The sequence below is a fragment of the Coregonus lavaretus genome (assembly GCF_964263955.1).
Source record: "Coregonus lavaretus genome assembly, chromosome: 29".
NCBI classification, from domain to species: Eukaryota; Metazoa; Chordata; class Actinopteri; order Salmoniformes; family Salmonidae; genus Coregonus; species Coregonus lavaretus.
Genome location: NC_140016.1, coordinates 24,695,700 through 24,719,321, shown reverse-complemented (window position 1 = coordinate 24,719,321; position 23,622 = coordinate 24,695,700). Strand labels below are relative to the sequence as shown.

The 23,622-nt window shown below is 43.3% G+C and overlaps 1 protein-coding gene across 3 annotated transcripts; it reads left to right on the top strand.

The window, feature by feature from the left end:
- The first annotated feature begins 1,575 nt into the window (after window positions 1-1,575).
- Window positions 1,576-23,125, top strand: LOC311104780 (syntaxin-3-like). Of its 3 annotated transcripts, XM_084146694.1 has the most exons (12): window positions 1,836-1,960; window positions 12,996-13,070; window positions 13,162-13,261; window positions 13,360-13,434; window positions 13,536-13,606; window positions 13,732-13,840; window positions 15,531-15,604; window positions 15,783-15,917; window positions 16,500-16,610; window positions 17,742-17,852; window positions 22,853-22,943; window positions 23,067-23,125. In XM_084146694.1, exons 1-11 carry the CDS (start codon window positions 1,931-1,933, stop codon window positions 22,928-22,930), a joined length of 969 nt encoding a protein of 322 aa, XP_084002820.1. In that variant the 5' UTR covers window positions 1,836-1,930; the 3' UTR covers window positions 22,931-22,943; window positions 23,067-23,125. The 3 variants fall into 3 exon arrangements, with proteins under 3 accessions (XP_084002818.1, XP_084002820.1, XP_084002819.1); XM_084146692.1 differs by lacking the exons at window positions 17,742-17,852; window positions 22,853-22,943; window positions 23,067-23,125 and adding exons at window positions 18,462-18,586; window positions 20,893-21,428 and having other exon boundaries at window positions 1,576-1,960; XM_084146693.1 differs by lacking the exons at window positions 17,742-17,852; window positions 22,853-22,943; window positions 23,067-23,125 and adding an exon at window positions 20,893-21,070.
- Window positions 23,126-23,622: the final 497 nt, after the last annotated feature.

Below are 23,622 nucleotides of genomic sequence, written 5' to 3'. Positions count from 1 at the left end.
TCAGACAATTTTTGTGAACTCAGTGATTTCGTTAAAAAAGTTGTGCAGTGTGAACACCAGCATTTCAGACTCCTCAAAAGAGTCCCCGAAGCAAACCGAACTGAGACAATCTCGAGAGGTGGTCTGAGTTGCGGTCCGGTTCCCTTTTTTTTTAGGTCAATGTGTACACAAAGCTCCCCAGGTTCACTTGTCATTATTCCCGCACCACACACTAGACTACTGCAACACGGTTTCTCCTGACATTACATAACGCCTCACATTGGTGCCACAAAAGAGAGAAGATTGTGACGTGCACGGGGTGTATTCATTACGTCAATTCTGTTGCAAAACGTTTCTTAAACGGAAGCATACGTAACGTAACGGGGAGGAATCTGCCTGAATTTGTCCAATTAAAACTCAGGTTTTAGTTGACCGTATCGATATTGATTAAATAACAGAAGAATAACTGCATCTTGCAAACAAATAATCTGAGTGGCGCAGTGGTCTATATACCATCGCAGTGCCACTAGAGATCCTGGTTCGAATCCAGGCTCTGTCGTAGCCGGCAGCGACCGGGAGTCCCATGGGGCGGCGCACAATTGGCCCAACGTCGTCCAGGGTTGGGGAGGGAATGGCCTGCAGGGATGTAGCTCAGTTGGTAGAGCATGGCGTTTGCAACGCCAGGGTTGTGGGTTCGATTCCCACGGGGGGCCAGTATGAAAAAAATAATGTATGCACTCACTAACTGTAAGTTGCTCTGGATAAGAGCGTCTGCTAAAATGTAACAAAACATAAAAAACTCCACACATATTTTGGAATTTCTGCAATTCCAAAATATATGTGGAGTTTTTAGTTCAGATTATTTGTTTGCAAGATGTGATCTATAGGCTAAAATAGCTTCATAAACGGTTTATTCATATATTTGGTGAAAATCACAACATAGTGTACAAAATCAATTCTAGTTCTTAAAGGGGCAGTAGCCTACATTGGGTGTACACTTTCTAATTACAGCATTATTTAATCTGCAGTTATTCTTCTGCTACTTATTCTCTTACCAATAATATTTACATGTTAATAGTATCTTCTGATTACAATTATTATGTGTCATCTTTTAACTAAATGCAATCTATTAGCTACCAAAATGTAAGTAGGTAAGTAGGTATATCGACCTGTCTACCTCGAATGGCTTGTCCTGCACTTTGTAAAAACCCAGAGTGCATTGAGTGAATGTTGGAAAAACATCTTGGTTCCTTTCTAAACATAGCAATGTGAATGCAAAGAGGACTCAAACCACAAAATAGGTGAAGTGATCTAGCAAAAGTGTTGAGTCCTCATTCAAAGGCAAGGACAGTGTGAATACAAAGATAACTGAGTTATTTTGATCTATTTTTTTTTACCCCGGAGTTCACTTTAAAGATGACTGTTTGTGAAAACAACCTGAAGTTACATGAGCTCCACTGAGACAGTGCTTTCCCTTTAAAGGACATGGCAGGTTGGCCAACAAGCGCAGGTAGGTATCACACTGGTCTGGGCGTGGCCCCATATACGACAAGTGGACCAACAAGGAGCCTTTCACGCATGCGTGAGCTAGAAAGTACGTTTTATAATGATTACTGGGGGCGAGCGAGAGAGATTATGTAGGCTGTACACAACTGTTGTTTTAATCCCCGGACCGAAGAGATTTAGCATAAAAAACACGGGTTTCTCCTTTAGCAGCCATATTGTATGGACTATTGTTGGAAAAAGCAGTATTTCAGCAGCAAAAGTCATTTTAAGAAGAACCTTGACAAGACTCTGGGAAAGTTGATCTTCAACCCACTGGCGGTGGGATTCAGTTCAACAGCTAGCTCTCCAGCTGGCTGAGGAATTTCACAGATTGGGGATAGTATTTTTAAGATATAGATTTCTATATTTATTTATTTTTTAGCTTGTATTATTAACAGTCGTCAAGATGAAGGACCGATTGGAACAACTTAAAGCGGTAAGGGAGGTCTGGGAAATGTGAGAGGCACCTTTCACAGAGCGAGACAGATGTTATAACCGCCTGTGTAGGCCAGCATGCAAATTACAGATGATATATGCAAAAAAAGTGTATCATTTGACAAAATGATTTAACTCATTATTGGTCTTATTCGGAAGTTTACAAGCTATTCATCATACTATCCGAAGCCCTATTTGGACTGCCGCTATTTGATTGCATAGCTACATAATGAATGATCTTAATAACAATTGAAGAGATTATGGAAAATTACAGTTTCTGTTAAGGTTTTATTTTTCATCAACTTTAATATTTCTACTGAACAAAAATAAACGCAACATGCAACAATTTCAAAGATTTTATTGAGTTACAGTTCAGATAAGGAAATCAGTTGATTTGAAATAAATAAATAATGGCAGAATCTATGGATTTCACATGACTGGGCAGGGGTGCAGCCATGGGTGGGCCTTGGAGGGCATAGGCCCACCCACTTGGCAGCCAGGCCCAGCCAATCAGAATACGTTTTTTTCCCCAACAAAATGACTTTATTACAGACAGAAATACTCCTCAGCGTGGTTACACGTGGTTGGGGTCGTGAGGCCGGTTGGACGTACTGCCAAATTCTCTAAAACGATGTTAGAGGCACCTTATGGTAGAGAATTAACATTAAACTATTTGGCAACAGCTCTGGTTGACATTCCTGCAGTCAGCATGCCAATTGCACGCTACCTCCAAACTTGAGACACCTGTGGCATTGTGTTGTGACAAAACTGCACATTTTAGTGGATTGTTATTGTCCCCAGCACAAGGTGCACTTGTGTAATGATCATGCTGTTTAATCAGCTTCTTGATATGCCACACCAGTCAGGTGGATGGATTATATTGGTTAAGGGAAAATGGTCACTAACAGGGATGTAAACAAATTTGTGCACAAAATCTCATAAATACATTTATTTGTGCATATGAACAATTTCTGGGATTTTTTTATTTCCGCTCATGAAACATGGGACCAACACTTTACATGTTGCGTTTATATTTTTGTTATGTGTATTTGCTGTGTCTCTCTTGGGGACATGTTGGTGTCCTCTGCGGCAGTCAGAGAGTGGGTGGTGGGGATTGAGGACAAGGTAACGGGATCACAGGTGTGTCAAGTGTGCAGTGTGTCCTCGCGTGCTCCGGGGATTGGAGAATGTGGCATCAAGTGACCGGATTGGCCACGTTGTCAGTTGATTTCTAATTTGGGCCGACACAGTTGTAGGCTTTTATTCCCACATCTGTTTATAATATCCTTTAAATAAGCTGCAGGTGTAATTGACACCTATACTAATTAACAATCAGTAGTGTAATATGCAAGGCCTATAATGGTGAGATTGGTGATTGTTCTACATCTCAGATCCCTTTCCACTCTTGGACTTTGGTCTTCTCTCTACTAGCCTAGAACCTGTATTGGGTATTTTCAGTCATTATCTCACTCAATGTGATAGTAAGTAGCCTAGTTTCTAAAACAAAAGAACCAGGATGTAACTTTCCAGTTGAAGAATGTCCGGTTCCCCTTTGGGTGAGGTGCTGCTGATCCACTCCAGCCGTGTCAGATTCTGTTACCATGGCCTTACTGTTGGACAAATATGTGCCATGTTTAGTTTGTCAAATGGTGCCCAGAGGCGTTGGTAATCTCCCAGGTACAATTGGTTAATACTGGGAAGGGAAGTAAAGTCAAAATGGTGTGGCAGTTTGTTTAGGGACAACCATTTACATAAAACAAGACTGACTGGAGGCCTTGGACCTCTGTAGGGTTCTCTCTCTCTCTCTCTCTCTCTCTCTCTCTCTCTCTCTCTCTCTCTCTCTCTCTGTCTCTGTCTCTCTGTCTCTGTCTCTGTCTCTGTCTCTGTCTCTGTCTCTGTCTCTGTCTCTGTCTCTGTCTCTGTCTCTCTCTCTCTCTCTCTCTCTCTCTCTCTCTCTCTCTCTCTCTCTCTCTCTCTCTCTCTCTCTCTCTCTCTCTCTCTCTCTCTCTCTCTCTCTCTCTCTCTCTCTCTGTCTCTCTCTCTCTCTCTCTGTCTCTCTCTCTCTCTGTCTCTCTGTCTCTCTGTCTCTCTCTGTCTCTCTGTCTCTCTGTCTCTCTCTCTCTCTCTCTCTCTCTCTCTCTCTCTCTGTCTCTCTGTCTCTCTCTCTCTCTCTGTCTCTCTGTCTCTCTGTCTCTCTGTCTCTGTCTCTCTCTCTCTCTCTCTCTCTCTGTCTCTGTCTCTCTGTCTCTCTGTCTCTCTGTCTCTCTGTCACGCTGTCTCTCTCTCTGTCTCTCTCTCTCTCTCTCTCTCTCTCTCTGTCTCTCTGTCTCTCTGTCTCTCTCTCTCTCTGTCTCTCTGTCACGCTGTCTCTCTCTCTGTCTCTCTCTCTCTCTGTCTCTCTGTCACGCTGTCTCTCTCTCTGTCTCTCTCTCTCTCTGTCTCTCTGTCACGCTGTCTCTCTCTCTGTCTCTCTCTCTCTCTGTCTCTCTGTCACGCTGTCTCTCTCTCTGTCTCTCTCTCTCTCTGTCTCTCTGTCACGCTGTCTCTCTCTCTGTCTCTCTCTCTCTCTGTCTCTCTGTCACGCTGTCTCTCTCTCTGTCTCTCTGTCTCTGTCTCTCTCTCTGTCTCTCTCTCTCTCTGTCTCTCTGTCACGCTGTCTCTCTCTCTGTCTCTCTCTCTCTCTGTCTCTCTGTCACGCTGTCTCTCTCTCTGTCTCTCTCTCTCTCTGTCTCTCTGTCACGCTGTCTCTCTCTCTGTCTCTCTGTGTGTTTTCCTTCTAATGTTTAACTTGGTGTGGCTGTATTGTTGTGCTCGGAGCATGATCAGGTCACCTGACTGGTGCAGTAGACAGAAGAACAGACTACAACGGGAAATGGGGGATAATTTCTCTGGACACACCATATTATATTCAGTCTGGTCTTTGTAGTAACTCTACAGCTAGATCTCTCTATAGATTGCCTTCTCTGTACAGCATTCCAAACTGTCTGACTGAACTCTATAGAGACATGTTCAGACATGCATCCCTCAGGTACACAGTGACACTAAAAGTAGTAGTCTCCCACAGTATGGCCTTCTTTATGCACTAGTCTCTCTCTAGGGCAGTGTCACCCTTTAGATCAGTCACAATATCCAGAGACATATCTCCCGTAATGCAGTCTCTGACACAGTAGCCTTTGACAACAAGGTTGCGCTCTCTCACTTCAATCTGTCTCTCCAGTGCTGTCTCTTCCCAGTCTATCCCTCTCTCTCCACAATCTGTCATTCTCTCTCTCTGCAGTGCAGTAAAACTCACATTGGGAAAGGTCAGCTCTTGGAGAGGAAACGCTGATCCCAAATCAGTTATTATGGATAGTGTAATCTAATCAGAGCCCCTGTCCCACATAAGCATGATATGTTTGTCTGTAAAGTAATTCACTGCGTTAATGTACTAGACTCTAGATCCAGGAAGAGCATATGGTTGAGATTAAGCATCATAGGGGAATTACAATGTGCGGACCAATGAAACCGCTCCATTATGACGACCCTATAGATCGAGGACCAATCGAACGTCTCCATGTTAAGCACGTATGGCTATAGATTAAGGATCAGTGAAGCACCACCATTGTAAAGACTGTCTAGTTATTACCCTGTTATAGGGGAAATATGCAACTAGACACGTCTCGAGTTACGTATGCAGAATCAGAAGCCTCTAATCTCAAAGGCAGGTGGACTCGTAAGTCACGAGGAGTTGGCTAAATTTATGAGCCTGGTTGTGAAATTTTCCTATAACAGATGACTAAAGAGAGAGAGCGAGAGAGAGACACTCACTCTTAACCTTGTGGTCTCTGTGTTAAACTGACACACACGATACCCATCACAACCCTCTCTCTCTTTCACACATTTTAATCCCTCTCTTCCTTGTTTATGCTGAATGAGAGAGACTAAGTGAGAACACAGGAAGGAAACGAGTGCATAGTCTTATCTCACTACCGCAGCACTACCACTCTGTGTGAGAGACTGTTTGTGTGTGTCTGACAAGGCATGTGAGTGTGCGATATAGCGCCTTTGCCAGGCTAAATCATGTGTATCTCTATACCACTCTCTCATTGTAAAAAAAGATCCTGGTGAATTTCATTTCTTGGGAACGCTGTCCTTTTTATGATTTAAAAACGGACTGTATTTGTTGTGTGTCCAACCTGTATGCAGTGTGATTGACAGGGCAATCAACTGACTCCTTGACCTGTTTTGTGGCCCTGTCTTGTCTTGACTTAGATCAGGGGCCTGGTTTCCCGATAGCGATGTAACTTAGGCTTACAAGTGTTTTAAGAATGCATCTTTACTACAACGGCCGAAGATGTAACATGCATTTCCCAAAACACAGCGCAGAGAGAACGGTTGCTAAGTGTGTTGTTGGAGCATGTGTCGATACTGATAGGATTGAAAGAAAGGGAGTGCTGTTCTCGGATCAGCTTTCTCCATTCAAAACTTGAAAAAGAAAAGGAGAGGCGCACACACTAGGAGCTCCGATGCAATCATTTTATAGCCAACGTTTTGAAAGCCAAGATGTCTTCATCATTTATCCTTTTATTTTTCAAGTTTTCTACTGCACCTCGCCTAAACATTTTTATTTTTTAGTCATTTTAGCAGACGCTCTTATCCAGTGCATACATATTTTTATTTTTTGTTTTTTCATACCCCCTGTGGGAATCAAACCCACAACCCTGGCGTTGCAAACGCCATGCTCTATTAACTGAGCTACATCCCTGCCGGCCATTCCCTCCCCTACCCTGGGCCAATTGCGCGCCGCCCCATGGGTCTCCCGGTCGCGTCCGGCTACGACAGAGCCTGGATTCGAACCAGGATCTCTAGTGGCATAGCTAGCAATGCGATGCAGTGCCTTAGACCACTGCGCCACTCGGGAGACTAAAATAAACAGGTGTGCATTTCTTTCACCTCCATTAAAATCTTACCTTAACATTATAATTATTTTACAATACTGACGATGGATCAGCTCCTAGAGAAATATTACCACCTACAGCTCCAAATATTGAGGTGGTTTATTCTAATGCTTACCCAATACAATGCACATAATCACCTATTTGGCACATCATTGGCGGGAGAGAGAGGGAGAGTCAGAAACAGCAGGTCCAGGACAAGGTAGCACATCTGGTGAACAGGTCAGGGTTCCATAGCCGCAGACAGAACAGTTGAAACTGGAGCAGCAGCATGACCAGGTGGACTGGGGACAGCCAGGAGTCATCAGGGCAGGTAGTCCTGAGGCATGGTCCTAGGGCTCAGGTCCTCTGGGAGGGGAGGGAGGGAGAGAGAGAGAATTAGAGGGAGCATTCTTAAATTCTCACAGGGCACCAGATAAGACAGGAGAATTACACCAGATATAACAGACTGACCTTAGCCCCCCGACACATAGACTATTGCAGCATAGATACTGGAGGCTGAGACGGGGGGTTGGGGGACACTGTGGCCCCGTCCGACGATACCCCGGACAGGGCCAACCAGGCATGATATGTTTGAAGGTCAACCTTCGCCCCAGTCTGAGGTCCTGAGCACTCTGGAGCAGGTTTTCATCAAGGATATCTCTGTACTTTGCTCCGTTCATCTTTCCCTCGATCCTGACTAGTCGCCCAGTCCCTGCTGCTGAAAAACATCCCCACAGCATGATGCTGCCTCCACCATGCTTCACCGTACTGATGGTGCCAGGTTTCCTCCAGACGTGACACTTGGCATTCAGGCCAAGAGTTCAATCTTGGTTTCATCAGAACAGATAATTACTGAGGAGTGGCTTCCGTCTGGCCACTCTACAATAAAGGCCTGATTGGTGGAGTGCTGCAGAGAGGGTTTTCCTTCTGGAAGGTTCTCCCATCTCCACAGAGGAACTCTGGAGCTCTGTCAGAGTGACCATCGGGTTCTTGGTCACCTCACTGACTAAGGCCCTTCTCCCCCGATTGCTCACTTTGGCCGGGCGGCCAGGTCTAGGAAGAGTCTTGGTGGTTCCAAACTTCTTCCATTTAAGAATGATGGAGGCCACTGTATTCCTGGGGACCTTCAATGCTGCAGAAATGTGTTGGTACCCTTCCCCAGATCTGTGCCTCGACACAATCCTGTCTCTGAGCTCTACGGACAATTCCTTCGACCTCATGGCTTGGTTTTTGCTCTGACATGCACTGTTGACGGTCCCTAACTTGCCTCGGAGATGGCCTATCCAAAGACGAACCAATTTTGCCATGTTCGCACACCAGCTGGCTGAAGCTAAATAATTTGTTTAACTCCTCCCACCTGCGAACACAGACGAGACACCCACATCAAACCACAGCCCAAAACCAACTTGTGTTTGAATTCAGTCATGGCCGTTTAGCATTTTTTCATTAACCAAATGTAAAACTAGGCTAAATCAGGAAGTGCCGTCGCCCTTGAAGTTGACATTCGACAGTGGGTGGACCGGCAGTCATCTTTGTGGTAGTAATTAGAAGTTTACATTTCAGTGGTGTACCAGCTAAATTGCAGTGGTCTGAAGAGAGCGAATTCATAGAATGGACCTATTTCTATGATTGAAATGACACCCACCCTGAATGTTGTCTTTACCAATGGAAGAAAAAAAAGTGTCTAAGCTACCACATATGCGAATATGAAAATAATTGGAGTTTCTGCGTTTTTAGATTATTGACGTTAAAGGTTTAAAAATGACAAAATATTTATAAAAAATAGGGCCGTTAAATTGTAATGGAAGTAATTGAGTTAATGGCATTAATCACAATTTTTCAATTTCCTCAAATTTGGCCCTAAAGAAAGCTTTTACCATCTAAAAAGCAGTGCATTAAGTTACAGGCATACTATGCTTTGGTTTTAAGGGACGGAAACAACATTATTTACATGTTTTAATAGCATTTTCACCATAAACAACAATGTTCCCAATGTTCTTAAGTAGGCCTACTCCTTCTTACTGTATCAATGTTCTTAAAGTTTAACATAGCACACACACACACACACACACACACACTTTGACAGTCCTTCAAAAAATAATAAAATAGTTTGTTAGCTTCTTAAATGATATCAAACTCAACAGTTTATCTTTTCCAGTGATGAAGACTTGGATGTCACATTGGAATGGTGGGGTAAGCAAAATGGGTCAACTTTGAGCTCCGTTGTGTCCTGAATGTTTTGGCATTTCGATCGAAAAAGTCACTTTCTGACCACTTCTTCCATGGGCAAACATGTATGGAAAGTTTTGTTTAAATTAAAATGGATGCTGTCAAAAAGTGGAGGCTCCTCAGAGGAGGAAGGGGAAGACCATCCTACTCAGTGAAGTTTTTTTTCTCCATCCTTTTTAGATAAATGTATACTAAATATATTCACATGCCACCAAATAACTGATTAAAACACAGTTTTGCAATAAAGGTCTACAGTAGCCTCAACAGCACCCTCTAGGGTAGCACCTTGGTGTAGCCGGAGGACAGTTACTTTCCGTCCTCCTCTGGGTACATTGACTTCAATACAAAACCTAGGAAGCTCATGGTTCTCACCCCCTTCCGTAGACTTACAGTAATTATGACGACTTCCGGAGGACGTCCTCCAACCTATCAGAGCTCTTGCAGTATGAACTAACTTGTCCATCCAATCAAAGGATCAGAGAATGAATCTAGTACTGAAAGCATACTCTACAGCCAGCTAGCACTGCAGTGCATAAAGTGTGGTGAGTAGTTGACTCAAAGAGAGAGAAAGACAATAGTTGAACAGTTTTGAACAAATGTGTTTCTTTCAAAAGTTAAGGAGAAGCAGCAGAGGGGGAGAGAGTGAGAGCTAGCTATATTTCATTGTATTTTCCTTTTTTAGTTTACCCTTTGCTTACTTAGCTAATGCAGCTAATTTTGCCTACTCAACAACTGGACTCAAACAGAGAGGAATGCTAGTTATGCTTGCGAGCCGGCTATGGCTATCCAACACTGCATCCACAGATCAAATAAAATGAAATGTTATTGGTCACTTACACATATTTAGCAGATGTTAATGCGGGTGTTGCGAAATGCTTGTGTTCCTAGGTCCAACAGTGCAGTAGTATCTAACAATTCACAACAATACACACATCTAAAAGTAAAATAATAGAATTAAGAAATATAAATATTAGGGAAAAAAATTCTGGGCTAATGTTAGAAATAACACACAAAAAAAGCAAAGTTGCTTAGGAGCTAGAAGCAGAGCTTCCAAGTCTGTCGGTGCCATCTTTACTGATAGAACAATGAGACCGATATTTCACTGGATGTATAAATGTGAAGCATCCGCTTGGCGTTTCCACTTACTACCAAATATGGTGGTGAGAGGAAGCCCATTGGCCGGCAATGGGAGAAGATGGAACGAGATGGATTTTGGCCGACATTCTGCAAATATTCTCATCGATGAAACATTTGATCTCAATATAGTCTTCTGTTCCCAAAGCTACAATCTGTTACGAACAGTGTGGACTATGTTTTGTAGACTTTACCCTTTGCCAAAGTTTTTTTTAATGTAGTTGTTTAGAAGGAATGCAAAGGTGAATTTAGTTAATGTACACGTGCACTTCAGAGTAGGCGTTCCCTGATGGAAATATGCAAATGTTTGCTAGAATGCGCCAATAGGATCTCGCTAGCTCGTGCTTGGCTCTGCCCACCTCATTGCTTGTTCTGCCCACTATGACTCATTTGTTCCCATTTGAAATGACGGGCTGTGGTCTACGTTGGTTTAGTTATGGTATGAAGGTTTGGCTTGGAGAGGTTTTTGCGCCTGGTCACAGACAGCTGTTGTGTTGTGCACTGAAGTCCACAAGCAAAGAGAAAAGGTGAGGGGAGGAGAGCGCATAGATGCGAGAAGGAATTATACAACGAGCAAAGTGATGCAGTATGTGGCTGCTATGAAAGTGAACTGTGTGTGCGGGTGATCATGGGTGTATTCATTCCGGAGATTTGTTGCAAAAAAATTCTTAAACGGAAGCAAGTGGACCTAAACGGGGAGGGAGCTACCTGAATGTGTCCAATAGAAACTTGTTTTGTTTCGACTAATGATACACCCCAGATCAGATAGATGCAGGCTAGAGTGTGCAAGGCGGTATTGAATGTGTCACTGTCTGTCACCTTGATTACTCCAATTTGTGTGTCGACCTGTGCACCTATGTTATAAACTGTCATATGTAGGCTAGGTTGTAGCAACCTCGTGATGGGGATAGGACAAATTCGAGTATCATGCAGTAGCCTAAACCTATCAATTTTACATTGAGCTGGGTGAATGGAATGTGAATGGCAGTCATCCAATATGCTGTAATAGAAATAAGGCCAAGCTCATAAAAAAATCTTGACCAGCACTAACTGCCACTGAATTCAAATGGATTTTACAGTACAGAGATTGAAATTCAGCAGTTAAGCAAGTTCAAGGTTGGATTGTCACGAGTTCCTGAGGCCTATAACTCTGTCCTGTCATCTGTCACTTGTAGGCCTATACTTCAGAACTTTTGAAGTTGTGGGAGCAATTACGCATGTTATAATTGTAAGCAAAGATATGTGAGGATATGACCTCTGGGTCGTCGTCTTTGGCGTCCGGATCGGCCCCCACAGAGGAAGGAGAGAGGGGAAGACATTGAAAACAAGTGTTTTCATTCTATTTCATGCTCATGCTCTCCTTTCATGTAAAAGGATGAGGAAGCATTGTTTTTATTTAAATCTCCCAAAACCCAGTTATATAATGCCCCAAAACTATTTTAGAGCGCTTGCTCTCTATTTTCCTCCCACTCTCTATCTCTCTCTCTCTCTCTATCCACGTACCTACCCACCCACGCTGGGGTCCATAATTATTGGCACCCTTGATAAAGATGAACAAGAAAGACTGTATAGAATAAATAATACAAAAACTGAGCTATATTGTATGCCATTTTTTTTTGCTCAGAGAAATAGATTTTGTTTAAAAAGGAATAAATAAATAAGAGCCCTGTTTTCAATACTCAGCACCCTCCCCTTGCGAGGATAACGACACTGAGCCTTTTTCTAAAATGTTTTTATGAGATTGGAGAACACTTTCGGCTGGATCTTAGATCGGCGTTTCCCGTTCCTGGTCCTTGAGTACCCCCAACAGTACACATTTTTATTGTAACCCTGGACAAGCACACCTGATTGAACTTGTCAACTAATCATCAAGCCCCCAATGAGCTGAATGAGGTGTGTTGTTGGGGATACTCGAGGACCAGGGTTGGGAAACACTGTCTTAGACCATTCCTCCATACAGAACCTTTCCAGGTCCTTGATATCCTTTGTCTGCGCTTATGGACTGCCTTCTTCAATTCAAACCACAGGTTTTCAATGAGGTTCAAGTCTGGAGACTGAGAGGGCCATTGCAAAATGTTGATTTTGTGGTCAATTAACCATTTTTTTGTGGATTTGTATTATTGCTTGGGGTTATTGTCTTGCTGGAAGATCGACTTGCGGCCAAGTGTCATCCTCCTGGCAGCGGCAACCAGGTTTCTGGCTAAAATGTCCTGGTATTTGGTAAAGTTCATGATGCCGTTGCCAATCCCTGGTCTAGACTATCCTATCTGCCAATCAGGGCTGTGTATGTAAATATATTAAAATTTGTATCAACACGCCCATGCGATCAGAATGAGCAGTTCAATGGCAAAAGGAAGCTCAGGGAAATAAATGATCAAATATATATTTGAAGTTATATTCATGAAATAAACACAATGATTTATTAGACATACTGTACAGTGATCATTTAATTATTATTCTTTTTAAACCCCCCCCCCCCCCCCCCCCCTCCCGGCCCAGCTGATGATATAGCCTGGTGGTGTTAAGTCTGTTCATATGTTTATTTAAGCAGGAGAGGTCAGCTAAGAACTGGTTCTGTTCCTTCCTCAGCCCTGTCCTCGCCCTTCACAGTGTCAATATCGCCAAGCCTTGTGGTCTCTGTACTTAGGTCTCTGTATGTTCTCTATTTACAGTCATGATGTCAGTGTGTAGTGCGCATACACTGTTGATCCACTGTTTTAATACAGTACTGATATTGCCTTCTGCTTCTCCTGTTAGACATGTGACAATGACGATGAAGAAGTGGAAATTGCCATCGACAATGCAGCTTTTATGGATGAGTTTTTCTCTCAGGTGAGGTCATTTTTCCAACGGACTTTGTGTGCATGCGTGTGTGTGTGTGTGTGTGTGTGTGTGTGTAACTGTATTTTTCTCTCCGTTTCAGATCGAGGACATCAGGAACAGTATTGATAAGATTGATGAGAATGTGTCTGAAATCAAGAAGCTCTACTCAGTCATCCTGTCTGCCCCCACATCAGACCAGAGTAAAACATACTGCCTCTGCTCCTGCCCATCCGTCTGTCTTTGTCTTGCTGCCTCCTATACTGTCAGTGTGGGTTTTCATTTGCGTTTCTTCCTCCAGAAACACAGGATGACTTGGAGGCTGTCACCAACGACATCAAGAAGATGGCTAACAACGCCCGGAACAAACTCAAAAGTGAGTCCCTCACACATGATACGGCACACAGACTAAATGCTGATTGGTTAATATGGCTATGGGTGACTGCTGATTGTCTAATCATGTTGATTGATTCTCAGCCATCGAGAGGAATCTGGAGTCTGAGGAAGAGGAGAGGATTTCAGCCGACATGCGGATTCGCAAATCACAGGTCAGCCTCTGAAAGTTCTCCTCTAACCCTTTACCTAACCCTGTGCCTAACCATCACTGTGACCATAGAAATTAATATCGAACCATTGGATTGTTATGGCTTGTGACCCTTTCCTGTCCTCCCAGCATGCAGTGCTGTCCAGGAAGTTTGTGGAAGTGATGACCAAGTACAATGAGGCCCAGGTGGACTTCAGGGAGAGGAGTAAAGGACGCATCCAGAGACAGCTAGAGATCAGTGAGTTAGACACAGTCTTACACACAGTTTGTGACACAGTGGACCATAACCTTGTGTACAGTGGGGAAAAAAAGTATTTAGTCAGCCACCAATTGTGCAAGTTCTCCCACTTAAAAAGATGAGAGAGGCCTGTAATTTTCATCATAGGTACACGTCAACTATGACAGACAAATTGAGAAAAAAAATCCAGAAAATCACATTGTAGGATTTTTTATGAATTTATTTGCAAATTATGGTGGAAAATAAGTATTTGGTCAATAACAAAAGTTTCTCAATACTTTGTTATATACCCTTTGTTGGCAATGACACAGGTCAAACGTTTTCTGTAAGTCTTCACAAGGTTTTCACACACTGTTGCTGGTATTTTGGCCCATTCCTCCATGCAGATCTCCTCTAGAGCAGTGATGTTTTGGGGCTGTCGCTGGGCAACACGGACTTTCAACTCCCTCCAAAGATTTTCTATGGGGTTGAGATCTGGAGACTGGCTAGGCCACTCCAGGACCTTGAAATGCTTCTTACGAAGCCACTCCTTCATTGCCCGGGTGGTGTGTTTGGGATCATTGTCATGCTGAAAGACCCAGCCACATTTAATCTTCAATGCCCTTGCTGATGGAAGGAGGTTTTCGCTCAAAATCTCACGATACATGGCCCCATTCATTCTTTCCTTTACACGGATCAGTCGTCCTGGTCCCTTTGCAGAAAAACAGCCCCAAAGCATGATGTTTCCACCCCCATGCTTCACAGTAGGTATGGTGTTCTTTGGATGCAACTCAGCATTCTTTGTCCTCCAAACACGACGAGTTGAGTTTTTACCAAAAAGTTCTATTTTTGTTTCATCTGACCATATGACATTCTCCCAATCCTCTTCTGGATCATCCAAATGCACTCTAGCAATCTTCAGACGGGCCTGGACATGTACTGGCTTAAGCAGGGGGACACGTCTGGCACTGCAGGATTTGAGTCCCTGGTGGCGTAGTGTGTTACTGATGGTAGGCTTTGTTACTTTGGTCCCAGCTCTCTGCAGGTCATTCACTAGGTCCCCCCGTGTGGTTCTGGGATTTTTGCTCACCGTTCTTGTGATCATTTTGACCCCACGGGGTGAGATCTTGCGTGGTGCCCCAGATCGAGGGAGATTATCAGTGGTCTTGTATGTCTTCCATTTCCTAATAATTGCTCCCACAGTTGATTTCTTCAAACCAAGCTGCTTACCTATTGCAGATTCAGTCTTCCCAGCCTGGTGCAGGTCTACAATTTTGTTTCTGGTGTCCTTTGACAGCTCTTTGGTCTTGGCCATAGTGGAGTTTGGAGTGTGACTGTTTGAGGTTGTGGACAGGTGTGTTTTATACTGATCACAAGTTCAAACAGGTGCCATTAATACAGGTAACGAATGGAGGACAGAGGAGCCTGTTAAAGAAGAAGTTGCAGGTCTGTGAGAGCCAGAAATCTTGCTTATTTGTAGGTGACCAAATACTTATTTTCCACCATAATTTGCACAAAAAATCATAAAAAATCCTACAATGTGATTTTCTGGATGTTTTTCTCTCAATTTGTCTGTCATAGTTGACGTGTACCTATGATGAAAATTACAGGCCTCTCTCATCTTTTTAAGTGGGAGAACTTGCACAATTGGTGGCTGACTAAATACTTTTTTCCCCCACTGTATATACTGAAATTATCCTCTGTTTCTCAGCTGGCAAAGCCACAACAGACGAGGAGCTGGAGGAGATGTTAGAGGGTGGAAACTCAGCCGTCTTCACTTCAGGGGTAAGAAAGTGTTTTAGTGTGCGTGTGTGTGCGTGTGTGTGCGTGTGCGTGAGTGTGTGCGTGCGCGTGCGCGTGCGTGCGTGCGTGTGTGTGTGCGTGTGTGTGTGCGTGTGTGTGTGTGTGCGTGTGTGTGTGTGTCTGTGTGTGTGTGTACTAACTAACCACCACCTCTCTGTAGATCATGGACTCTGGGATCTCGAAGCAGGCTCTCAGTGAGATTGAGGCACGACACAAAGACATTGTGCGTCTGGAGAGCAGCATCAAAGAGCTGCACGACATGTTTGTAGACATCGCCATGCTGGTGGAGAGCCAGGTACACTCCTCCTCCGATCCATCTATTCAGTCATTCATTTCTTCATCCATCCACTATTTCATATCTCTGCCCTACATTTAAACCCTACTATGTCTAACTTTCTCTCCTGTTCGCTCCCTCTCCCTCGTTCCCTGTCTGTCATCTGTTTTTCCCTTCTTTTCCAGTACCCTCTCCCTTTCTCCTTCCGCTGTGCTTTCCTCCTCTCTCCCCTTATGTCTCTCTATCCATCGGTCTCCCTCCCGTCACTCATTCATCTTCAGTAAGAGTCTACATTCTCAGTAAGAGTCACATTTGATTGAACATCTTAGTAGCCTTCAGTGGTCTGTGAATCACTAAAGCCACATTGGAATCGACCCAACCCCATACTGTAGTCACCGCACAACTACATATAATCTCTGTAACCACATGTATCTTGTTGGTTGTCCTATGCTTTCTGAGGGAAAGCCGTGTGCGAGGTAAGCATCTTCATTCTTTCTAATATATGCCTCTTTGGGATGTTTTAGTCTCTGATGTGTACAGTTAGCATGTGACGTTAAATTTTTTCTAAATCTGTATACTCACTGTGTGTGTTTTATGTTTCAGGGTGACATAGTAAACAACATAGAGGTGCAAGTGTCTAAAGCTGTGGACCACATAGTAGTGGCTAAGACTGAGACCAAAAAAGCCATCCAGTACCAGAGCAAAGCACGCAAGGTACTGCACTCCATCCAACACTCTCTACCAACGCCCTAATATTAATCATCAGCTAAAACTGCTATCCGCTTGAACCTAAATCAACTATGCTACGGTCCCTGTTTCTAGGAAGCTTCTATATGGTTAGCCCAAGATGTACTCTTAAGGAGCCTACCGCTACTCCTTAAGGTCCAAGGACCTTACATGTTATTTTCAGGGGTAGACTGGCTCTGGCAGCCAAAACAGCCAAATACTCAATCTAAACGTGAATCATTTCTTAATTGCGATACATTTCTAGAAACATAAATCCTTCTACTTTTATATCACATCAAACTAATTTCACCAATGCAAAATATACACTTTTATAAACTGGGTGGTTCAAGCCCTGAATGCTGATTGGCTGAAAGCCGTGGTATATCAGACCGTATACCATGGTTATGACAAAACATTTATTTTTACTGCTCTAATTACGTTAGTAACCAGTTTATAATAGCAATAAGGCACCTTGGGGGTTTGTGGTATATGGCCAATATACCATGGCTAAGGGCTGTGTCCTAGCACTCCGCGTTGCTTATTGCCCCCTCGGGCCTTATTGCTTAAATGTACACTGTTTTAACCGGCTTTATCACAGTTGCAACCAACAGTATTTTTGCGGCCTTCTTCTGTTACACACAGGTGTTCAGAGCATGCTAGATAGCTAATTGGCACAGGTGTTACCTCTGTCTGTCTTCCGTAAACACACGCTGTAACATGGAGATATGGCCGTGTGGGAACCCTAACACTATAAAGTTCTGTATCAATGTAACCTTTTGTTTTTTGAAAATAATTTCTGATATGAAAGAGAAGGACTGTTCAGACCGAGCGACGGGGCTCTTAACAAAACTCTTATGTGTAATGTAATGGAACTGAGAGTCATGATCAAGGGCTACTATACGGTATGCAGCAATTTCTGAAACACATCAACATTTTCACACACTTACACATTAAAAACACACTGAGGACTATACACTCCCCTCACACACTGCTTGTCTCACACACACCACCGTGTGTCTTCTCTTCTGCTTTTCTCTGCGCCCGTCTCTCTCTCCCTCTTCTCTTTCTCTATCACTTCCTCTGCACGTCTCTTTCCTGCGATGTCCTGCCCTCTGCCAGGGTGGAATGATTGAGAGGATTGAGAACAACATGGACCAATCGGTGGGCTTCGTAGAGCGGGCGGTAGCTGACACTAAGAAAGCCGCCAAGTTTCAGCAGGAGGCCCGTCGTGTGAGTGGCTATAGAAAGGCCCTTGTCCCACCCCCTGGCCCCTCCCCCTGCTCCGTTGACCAGCCTCTATTGGCCTGGCACCCTTGTACCCAACGATCCCCATCCTAAACCTTAAATCCTCCTCCTACAGATCTGGACCAATACACCCCTGAAAGAGGATACAGACACACACATTGTACACTTCTCTGGTCATTCTCCATCTCGCTCTATGTCTTTTCCGCTTCCTTTCTAGCTGTATATAATTTCCTTCTTTCAATAGTAACTACAGTTTTATGTGTTTTCCAGTGATTTATGATGACTTTATGTAACATTCTGCTCTGAGTCATGTGTTTTAGGCTGTTTTGAAAATGTTTGAAAAGAGATGTTGTCGCTTTGCCCAGGAATACGTAGTGAAAAGTGGACATGACCGTTTCTCGACATAAAGTGTTGATTGTAGTCAGGGCTTGATAATCATCTTTTGCTTTCTACAGGAAATAGTGTTAATACTGGTTACTGCTGTTCAGAAGTGGTCACGGTAGTGAACACAGTTTTTATCAACAGAAAGCATTTGTAAAAGTTGTTTCCCATAAGAAATGGTCTTCATAGCAGACATCTAATTGTTCCCCACAGAAAATGGTGATCATAGTGGCAATTCTGATTATCGTGCTGGCCATAGTGGCTCTGATTATTGGGTTGTCGGTGGGATTGAGTAAGAAGAAGTGATGAAAGGTGTGTGAATAAGAGTTGTGTAAAGGGTGAGTAAACTCGAGTGTCACTGTGGGGTGTGGGTGGATCTGGAACTTTGGCTGTTTCCATTTTCCTTGCCTTCGACCGTCTCTGGGTGTGTGGTGTGAAGGTATTAAAATGTTTAGGCGTTCATGCTCCTTGGTCTGTTTATGGGGTGTGTTTTTGTACTATCTCTGGGTGTACTGCATGTCTTATCTGGAGGTCCTTCGAAGCATTTCACAAGTGCACTCGTTGCATATTGTAAGGGTTGGGTTCATAGAAATAGCATTCTTTATCTCTATGGCTGGGTCACTAGTTGGCACTGTGTAGGTCAGTCTCCCAATGGTGTCTTTGGGCTCTGTGTGAATGTGTGGGGTAGTACAGTGCCTTCGGAAAGTATTCAGATCCCTTGACTTTTTCCAAGTTTTGTTACGTTACAGCCTTATTCTAAAATGGATTAAATAAGTAAAAAATCCTCAGCAATCTACACACAATACCCCATAATGACAAAGCGAATACAGGTTTTTAGACGTTTTAGCAAATGTATTACAAATTAAAAACAGATACCTTTTATTTACAGAAGTATTCAGACCTTTTGCTATGAGACTCGAAATTGAGCTCAGGTGCATCCTGTTTCCATTGATCATCCTTCAGATGTTCCTACAACTTGATTGGAGTCCAACTGTGATAAATTCAATTGATTGGACATGATTTGGAAAGGCACACAACTGTCTATAAAAGGTCCCACAGTTGACAGTGCATAAAAGGTCCCACAGTTGACAGCAAAAACCAAGCCATGAGGTCGAAGGAATTGTCCGTAGAGCTCCGAGACAGGATTGTGTCGAGGCACAGATCTGGGGAAGGGTACCAAAACATGTCTGCAGCATTGAGGGTCCCCAAGAATACAGTGCCCTCCATCATTCTTAAATGGAAGAAGTTTGGAACCATCAAGACTCTTCCTAGAGCTGGCCGCCCGGCCTAAATGAGCAATCGGGAGAGAAGGGCCTTGGTCAGGGAGGTGACCAAGAACCTGATGGTCACTCTGACAGAGCTCCAGAGTTCCTCTGTGGAGATGGGAGAACCTTCCAGAATGACAACCATCTCTGCAGTACTCCACCAATCAGGCCTTTATGGTAGATTGGCCAGACGGAAGCCACTCCTCAGTAAAAGGCACATGACCGCCCACTTGGAGTTTGCCAAAAGTAACCTAAAGACTCTGACCATGAGAAACAAGATTCTCTGGTCTGATGAAACCAAGATTGAACTCTTTGGCCTGAATGCCAAGCGTCACGTCTGGAGGAAACCTGGTACCATCCCTACAGTGAAGCATGGTGGTGGCAGCATCATGCTGTGGGGATGTTTTTCAGCGGCAGGGACTGGGAGACTAGTCAGGATCGAGGGAAAGATGAACGGAGCAAAGTACAGAGAGATCCTTGATGAAAACCTGCTCCAGAGCGCTCAGGACCTCAGACTGGTGTGAAGGTTCACCTTCCAACAGGACAACGACCCTAATCACACAGCCAAGACAACGCAGGAGTGGCTTCGGGACAAGTCTCTGAATGTCCTTGAGTGGCCCAGCCAGAGCCTGGACTTGAACCTGATCAAACATCTCTGGAGAGACCTGAAAATAGCTGTGAAGCAACGCTCCCCATCCAACCTGACAGAGCTTGAGAGGATCTGCAGAGAAGAATAGGAGACACTCACCAGATACAGGTGTGCCAAGCTTGTAGCGTCATACCCAAGAAGACTCAAGGCTGTAATCACTGCCAAAGGTGCTTAAACAACGTCCTGAGTAAAAGGTCTGAATACTTATGTAAATGTGATTTATTTTCAGTATTTTTAAAATGATAAATTAGCACATATGACTAAACCTATTTTTGCTTCGTCATTATGGGGTGTTGTGTGTAGATTGATGAGGGGAAAAAACAATTTAATAAATGTTAGTATAATGCTGTAACGTAACAAAATGTGGAAAAAGTCAAGGGGTCTGAAATCTTTCCGAAGGCACTGTATATGTGTGTTTAAGTTTCTCATTGGGGTCTTTGGGCTGTGTAGTATGTCCTGTTTGACTAGAACACTGATGATGACTCACTGTGTTATGATGGGTGGGGATCTTCATTTGCTGTCAATCACTGACTCATATCGGCCAATAGAAGCTCTGCATCAAAGAGCCTCTGTTGGTCAGACTTGCCTGATGATGACTGACAGTGCATGATATTCCCGTCCATGTTAAGAGCTTCATTTCCCTTGGTAATTCTGTCTGTGTATCACCACCTCATTTATTACTGTAAATATTGATGTATTTGTTCTCCCATTTTTTTCTCCCCCTCTGTAGAAGACAATCATTATAGCAGTGGTCTGTACTGTGCTTGCTGTCCTCATCCTCGCCATCATCCTATCACAGACAGTAGGGTAATAGAGGGACCACGGCCCCCACCCACCCAACTTCTCCATCTTCATAATCACTCTAGTCTGCCCTCCTCCAGCTGTAACGGCAAAAAGGGGGATGTAGCCTCAACTAATCACTCCCGTTGCCCTGGGATCCTCCCCCTCTCTTACTGTATATCTGACCAATAGAAAAAGGCCCAGCCAGTGGGACTGGCTGGTGTCTTCCCTGAGGTGGCTGAGAGGATGAGTATCAGGTGGGAGAGAAACAAGAGGACCAAAGCTGAGACTGTTTATGAGCCTCTGATAAGGCCAATAAAAGGGAATCTGAAGAAATTGATATCTTTACCCTCACACAACTAAATGGACACCATGCAACACACCATGAAATTCTCTGAACTGCTTTCTATGTTTCCAATAATGTAAATAATGTGATTGATCTTGATCCACACTGAAGGGAATTGATGACACTCCTCTCCCCAATACAAAAACCTCCATTGACTTAATGTACCCCTGCCACCACCGTGCCTTATTGTCTTGCCATGATGACCCTCCAAGCTGAAAGGTAACCAGCCATCCACAGCCTCCTCCAGCCCACAGAGGAAATGGTGCATTGTTTATCTCACCTATGATTATTGTACTGAGGATGGAAACCAGTGTATTTCAATTCAGTTTATGTAAAGCAATGTGCATGTGTTTGATGCCACTTGAATAGTTTTTTTTTTAACTCCTAAAGCACACCTTACCTCTGAGCGTTTGGGAGAGATCTTAGTCTAACATCTGATTTGCTCCTAAAGCCTTTCTTTACTATCTGTCTAATTTAAATTAATTTCCATACCTCAGACATGGTGGCCGATGGCAAGGCTTTAAATGAGACACTGAGGGAAGATCTCAATTACCTACTCCTCACGTCCCCTTTCCTCGTCTCCTTCTCAAAACCCATTGGAGGAGAAGGTCCAAATGGAGGGACCTCTGGCTTTCTCATCCAGTGGGTTTTGAGTTGGAGAGAGGATGCCTGGAGAATGCAATTGAGATCATCCCTGAGGGTCTGGACATTTCAATCTGTAAATTTCAAGACTGTTTTAAATGTATTTTAAATATAATCTAACTTCACTGTAGTATTATGGTGGATACCAGAGATTTGAATGATGGAATAAAATATATATATATATATTTTTTAATGGTTTCGTTGAGACTGCTGGTGTTGTGGTTCATGCTGCTGAAATCTGCGTTGTGCAATACTGAGTTGGCAGACTTGGCACGTCTGAATGATCGGTTAAACTGTGAATGTGGGTTAGTTTGACTTTGTGAGTGAATCATTGTTTGACTGTAAGTGCACATTTTTCTCTGAAGAAACTTGTATTTATGGTGATAGGTTATTATCAATCTGCTGTATTGGAATACAGTATTTAGAGAATGGCAATGACAGCAGCACCTAGAGTCTGGGGTAAGGTACTGAAGTAAAGAGAAGGTAAGTCTCTCTTTCTCCCTCTCTCCTCTCTCACATTCTTTTATTCACACAAACAGGCCTGTACTGACACACACACCCTCCCCTCTGACCCTGCTCTCTCCTGTGACCTTGGTCCTTCCTTCCTTCCTTCCCTTTAACTGTCTCCTACAGGATGATGGGGAAATAGGTTGTTGTTGTCTGCTTCCATTGGAGTTTGGATGAGACGCTTACAGTCCTCCCTCGGTTCGAAGAGAAAATATGTCTTACTGATGATAGAATTTTACATTTGCAAAATGATCTAGGTTGTTGTATTTAATTAATGAGTTAAATAAGTGTTTTAAAGCCTTTGATTGTATCAGGTAGGGACCAGCAGTCCAGTAAATGTTCTGTGATATTTTAACTCTCCTATCCTCCTCTTTTGTTTCTCCCCATTCCTTTTGATCTTTTTTTGAATCTGCAGAAGAAGATGATGATCACATTGTGCTGTACCATTATCGGGATCGTTGGGTTTTCCTATTTGTACAGTTTCTTCTCATAGAGGTTTAGAACGGGTAAAGGACACACACACACAGTTCCATCTAGCACCATTTAGATTATAGCCCACATGACAATCACTGTAAACCTGTCTGAGTTACATCTTTTTTTTTTCTCTTTTTCTTTGCCCTTGCTTTCAGATGAACAGAAGAATGGCCCCCTTTTTACCCATATAACCTTTATATGACTGAAGTGTCCCTCTCTTCCTTATTGCTCTAATTGAAAAATAAATAGAAAAGGACCTGTGACAACTTCTCTCATCCCCCTTGCTCCCTGACCTGGTTCTCTTTGTCCTCTTGCTGTATGAAGTGTAGGAAAATTTGTAACAAAAAAAATATATATATATTAATTTAGCTCACTGCTTCCAATTTCTCATTCAGATGACATAGGGTGGTATTCCATCCTAGAACTAATGTTATGAAGATCCTGTGCACTATGAGATTGGCGCCCCCTGCCAATGACAATAGCACATTGTGGTACCATCTGTATGCAAAATACATTGGGGGAATATTTGGATAAATGTATTCTAATGTATCAATGACTGAAATATGTGCATAAGAAAAGATGATATTATACTTGAGCACAACATTTAACATTATAAATATAGTTATAGCTGTGACTCGTGGTCAAAATCCTTAATTTACCCAGTCATGTATTTTATTGAACATGTATTTGTTTCTTCATGATGTAAGGTTG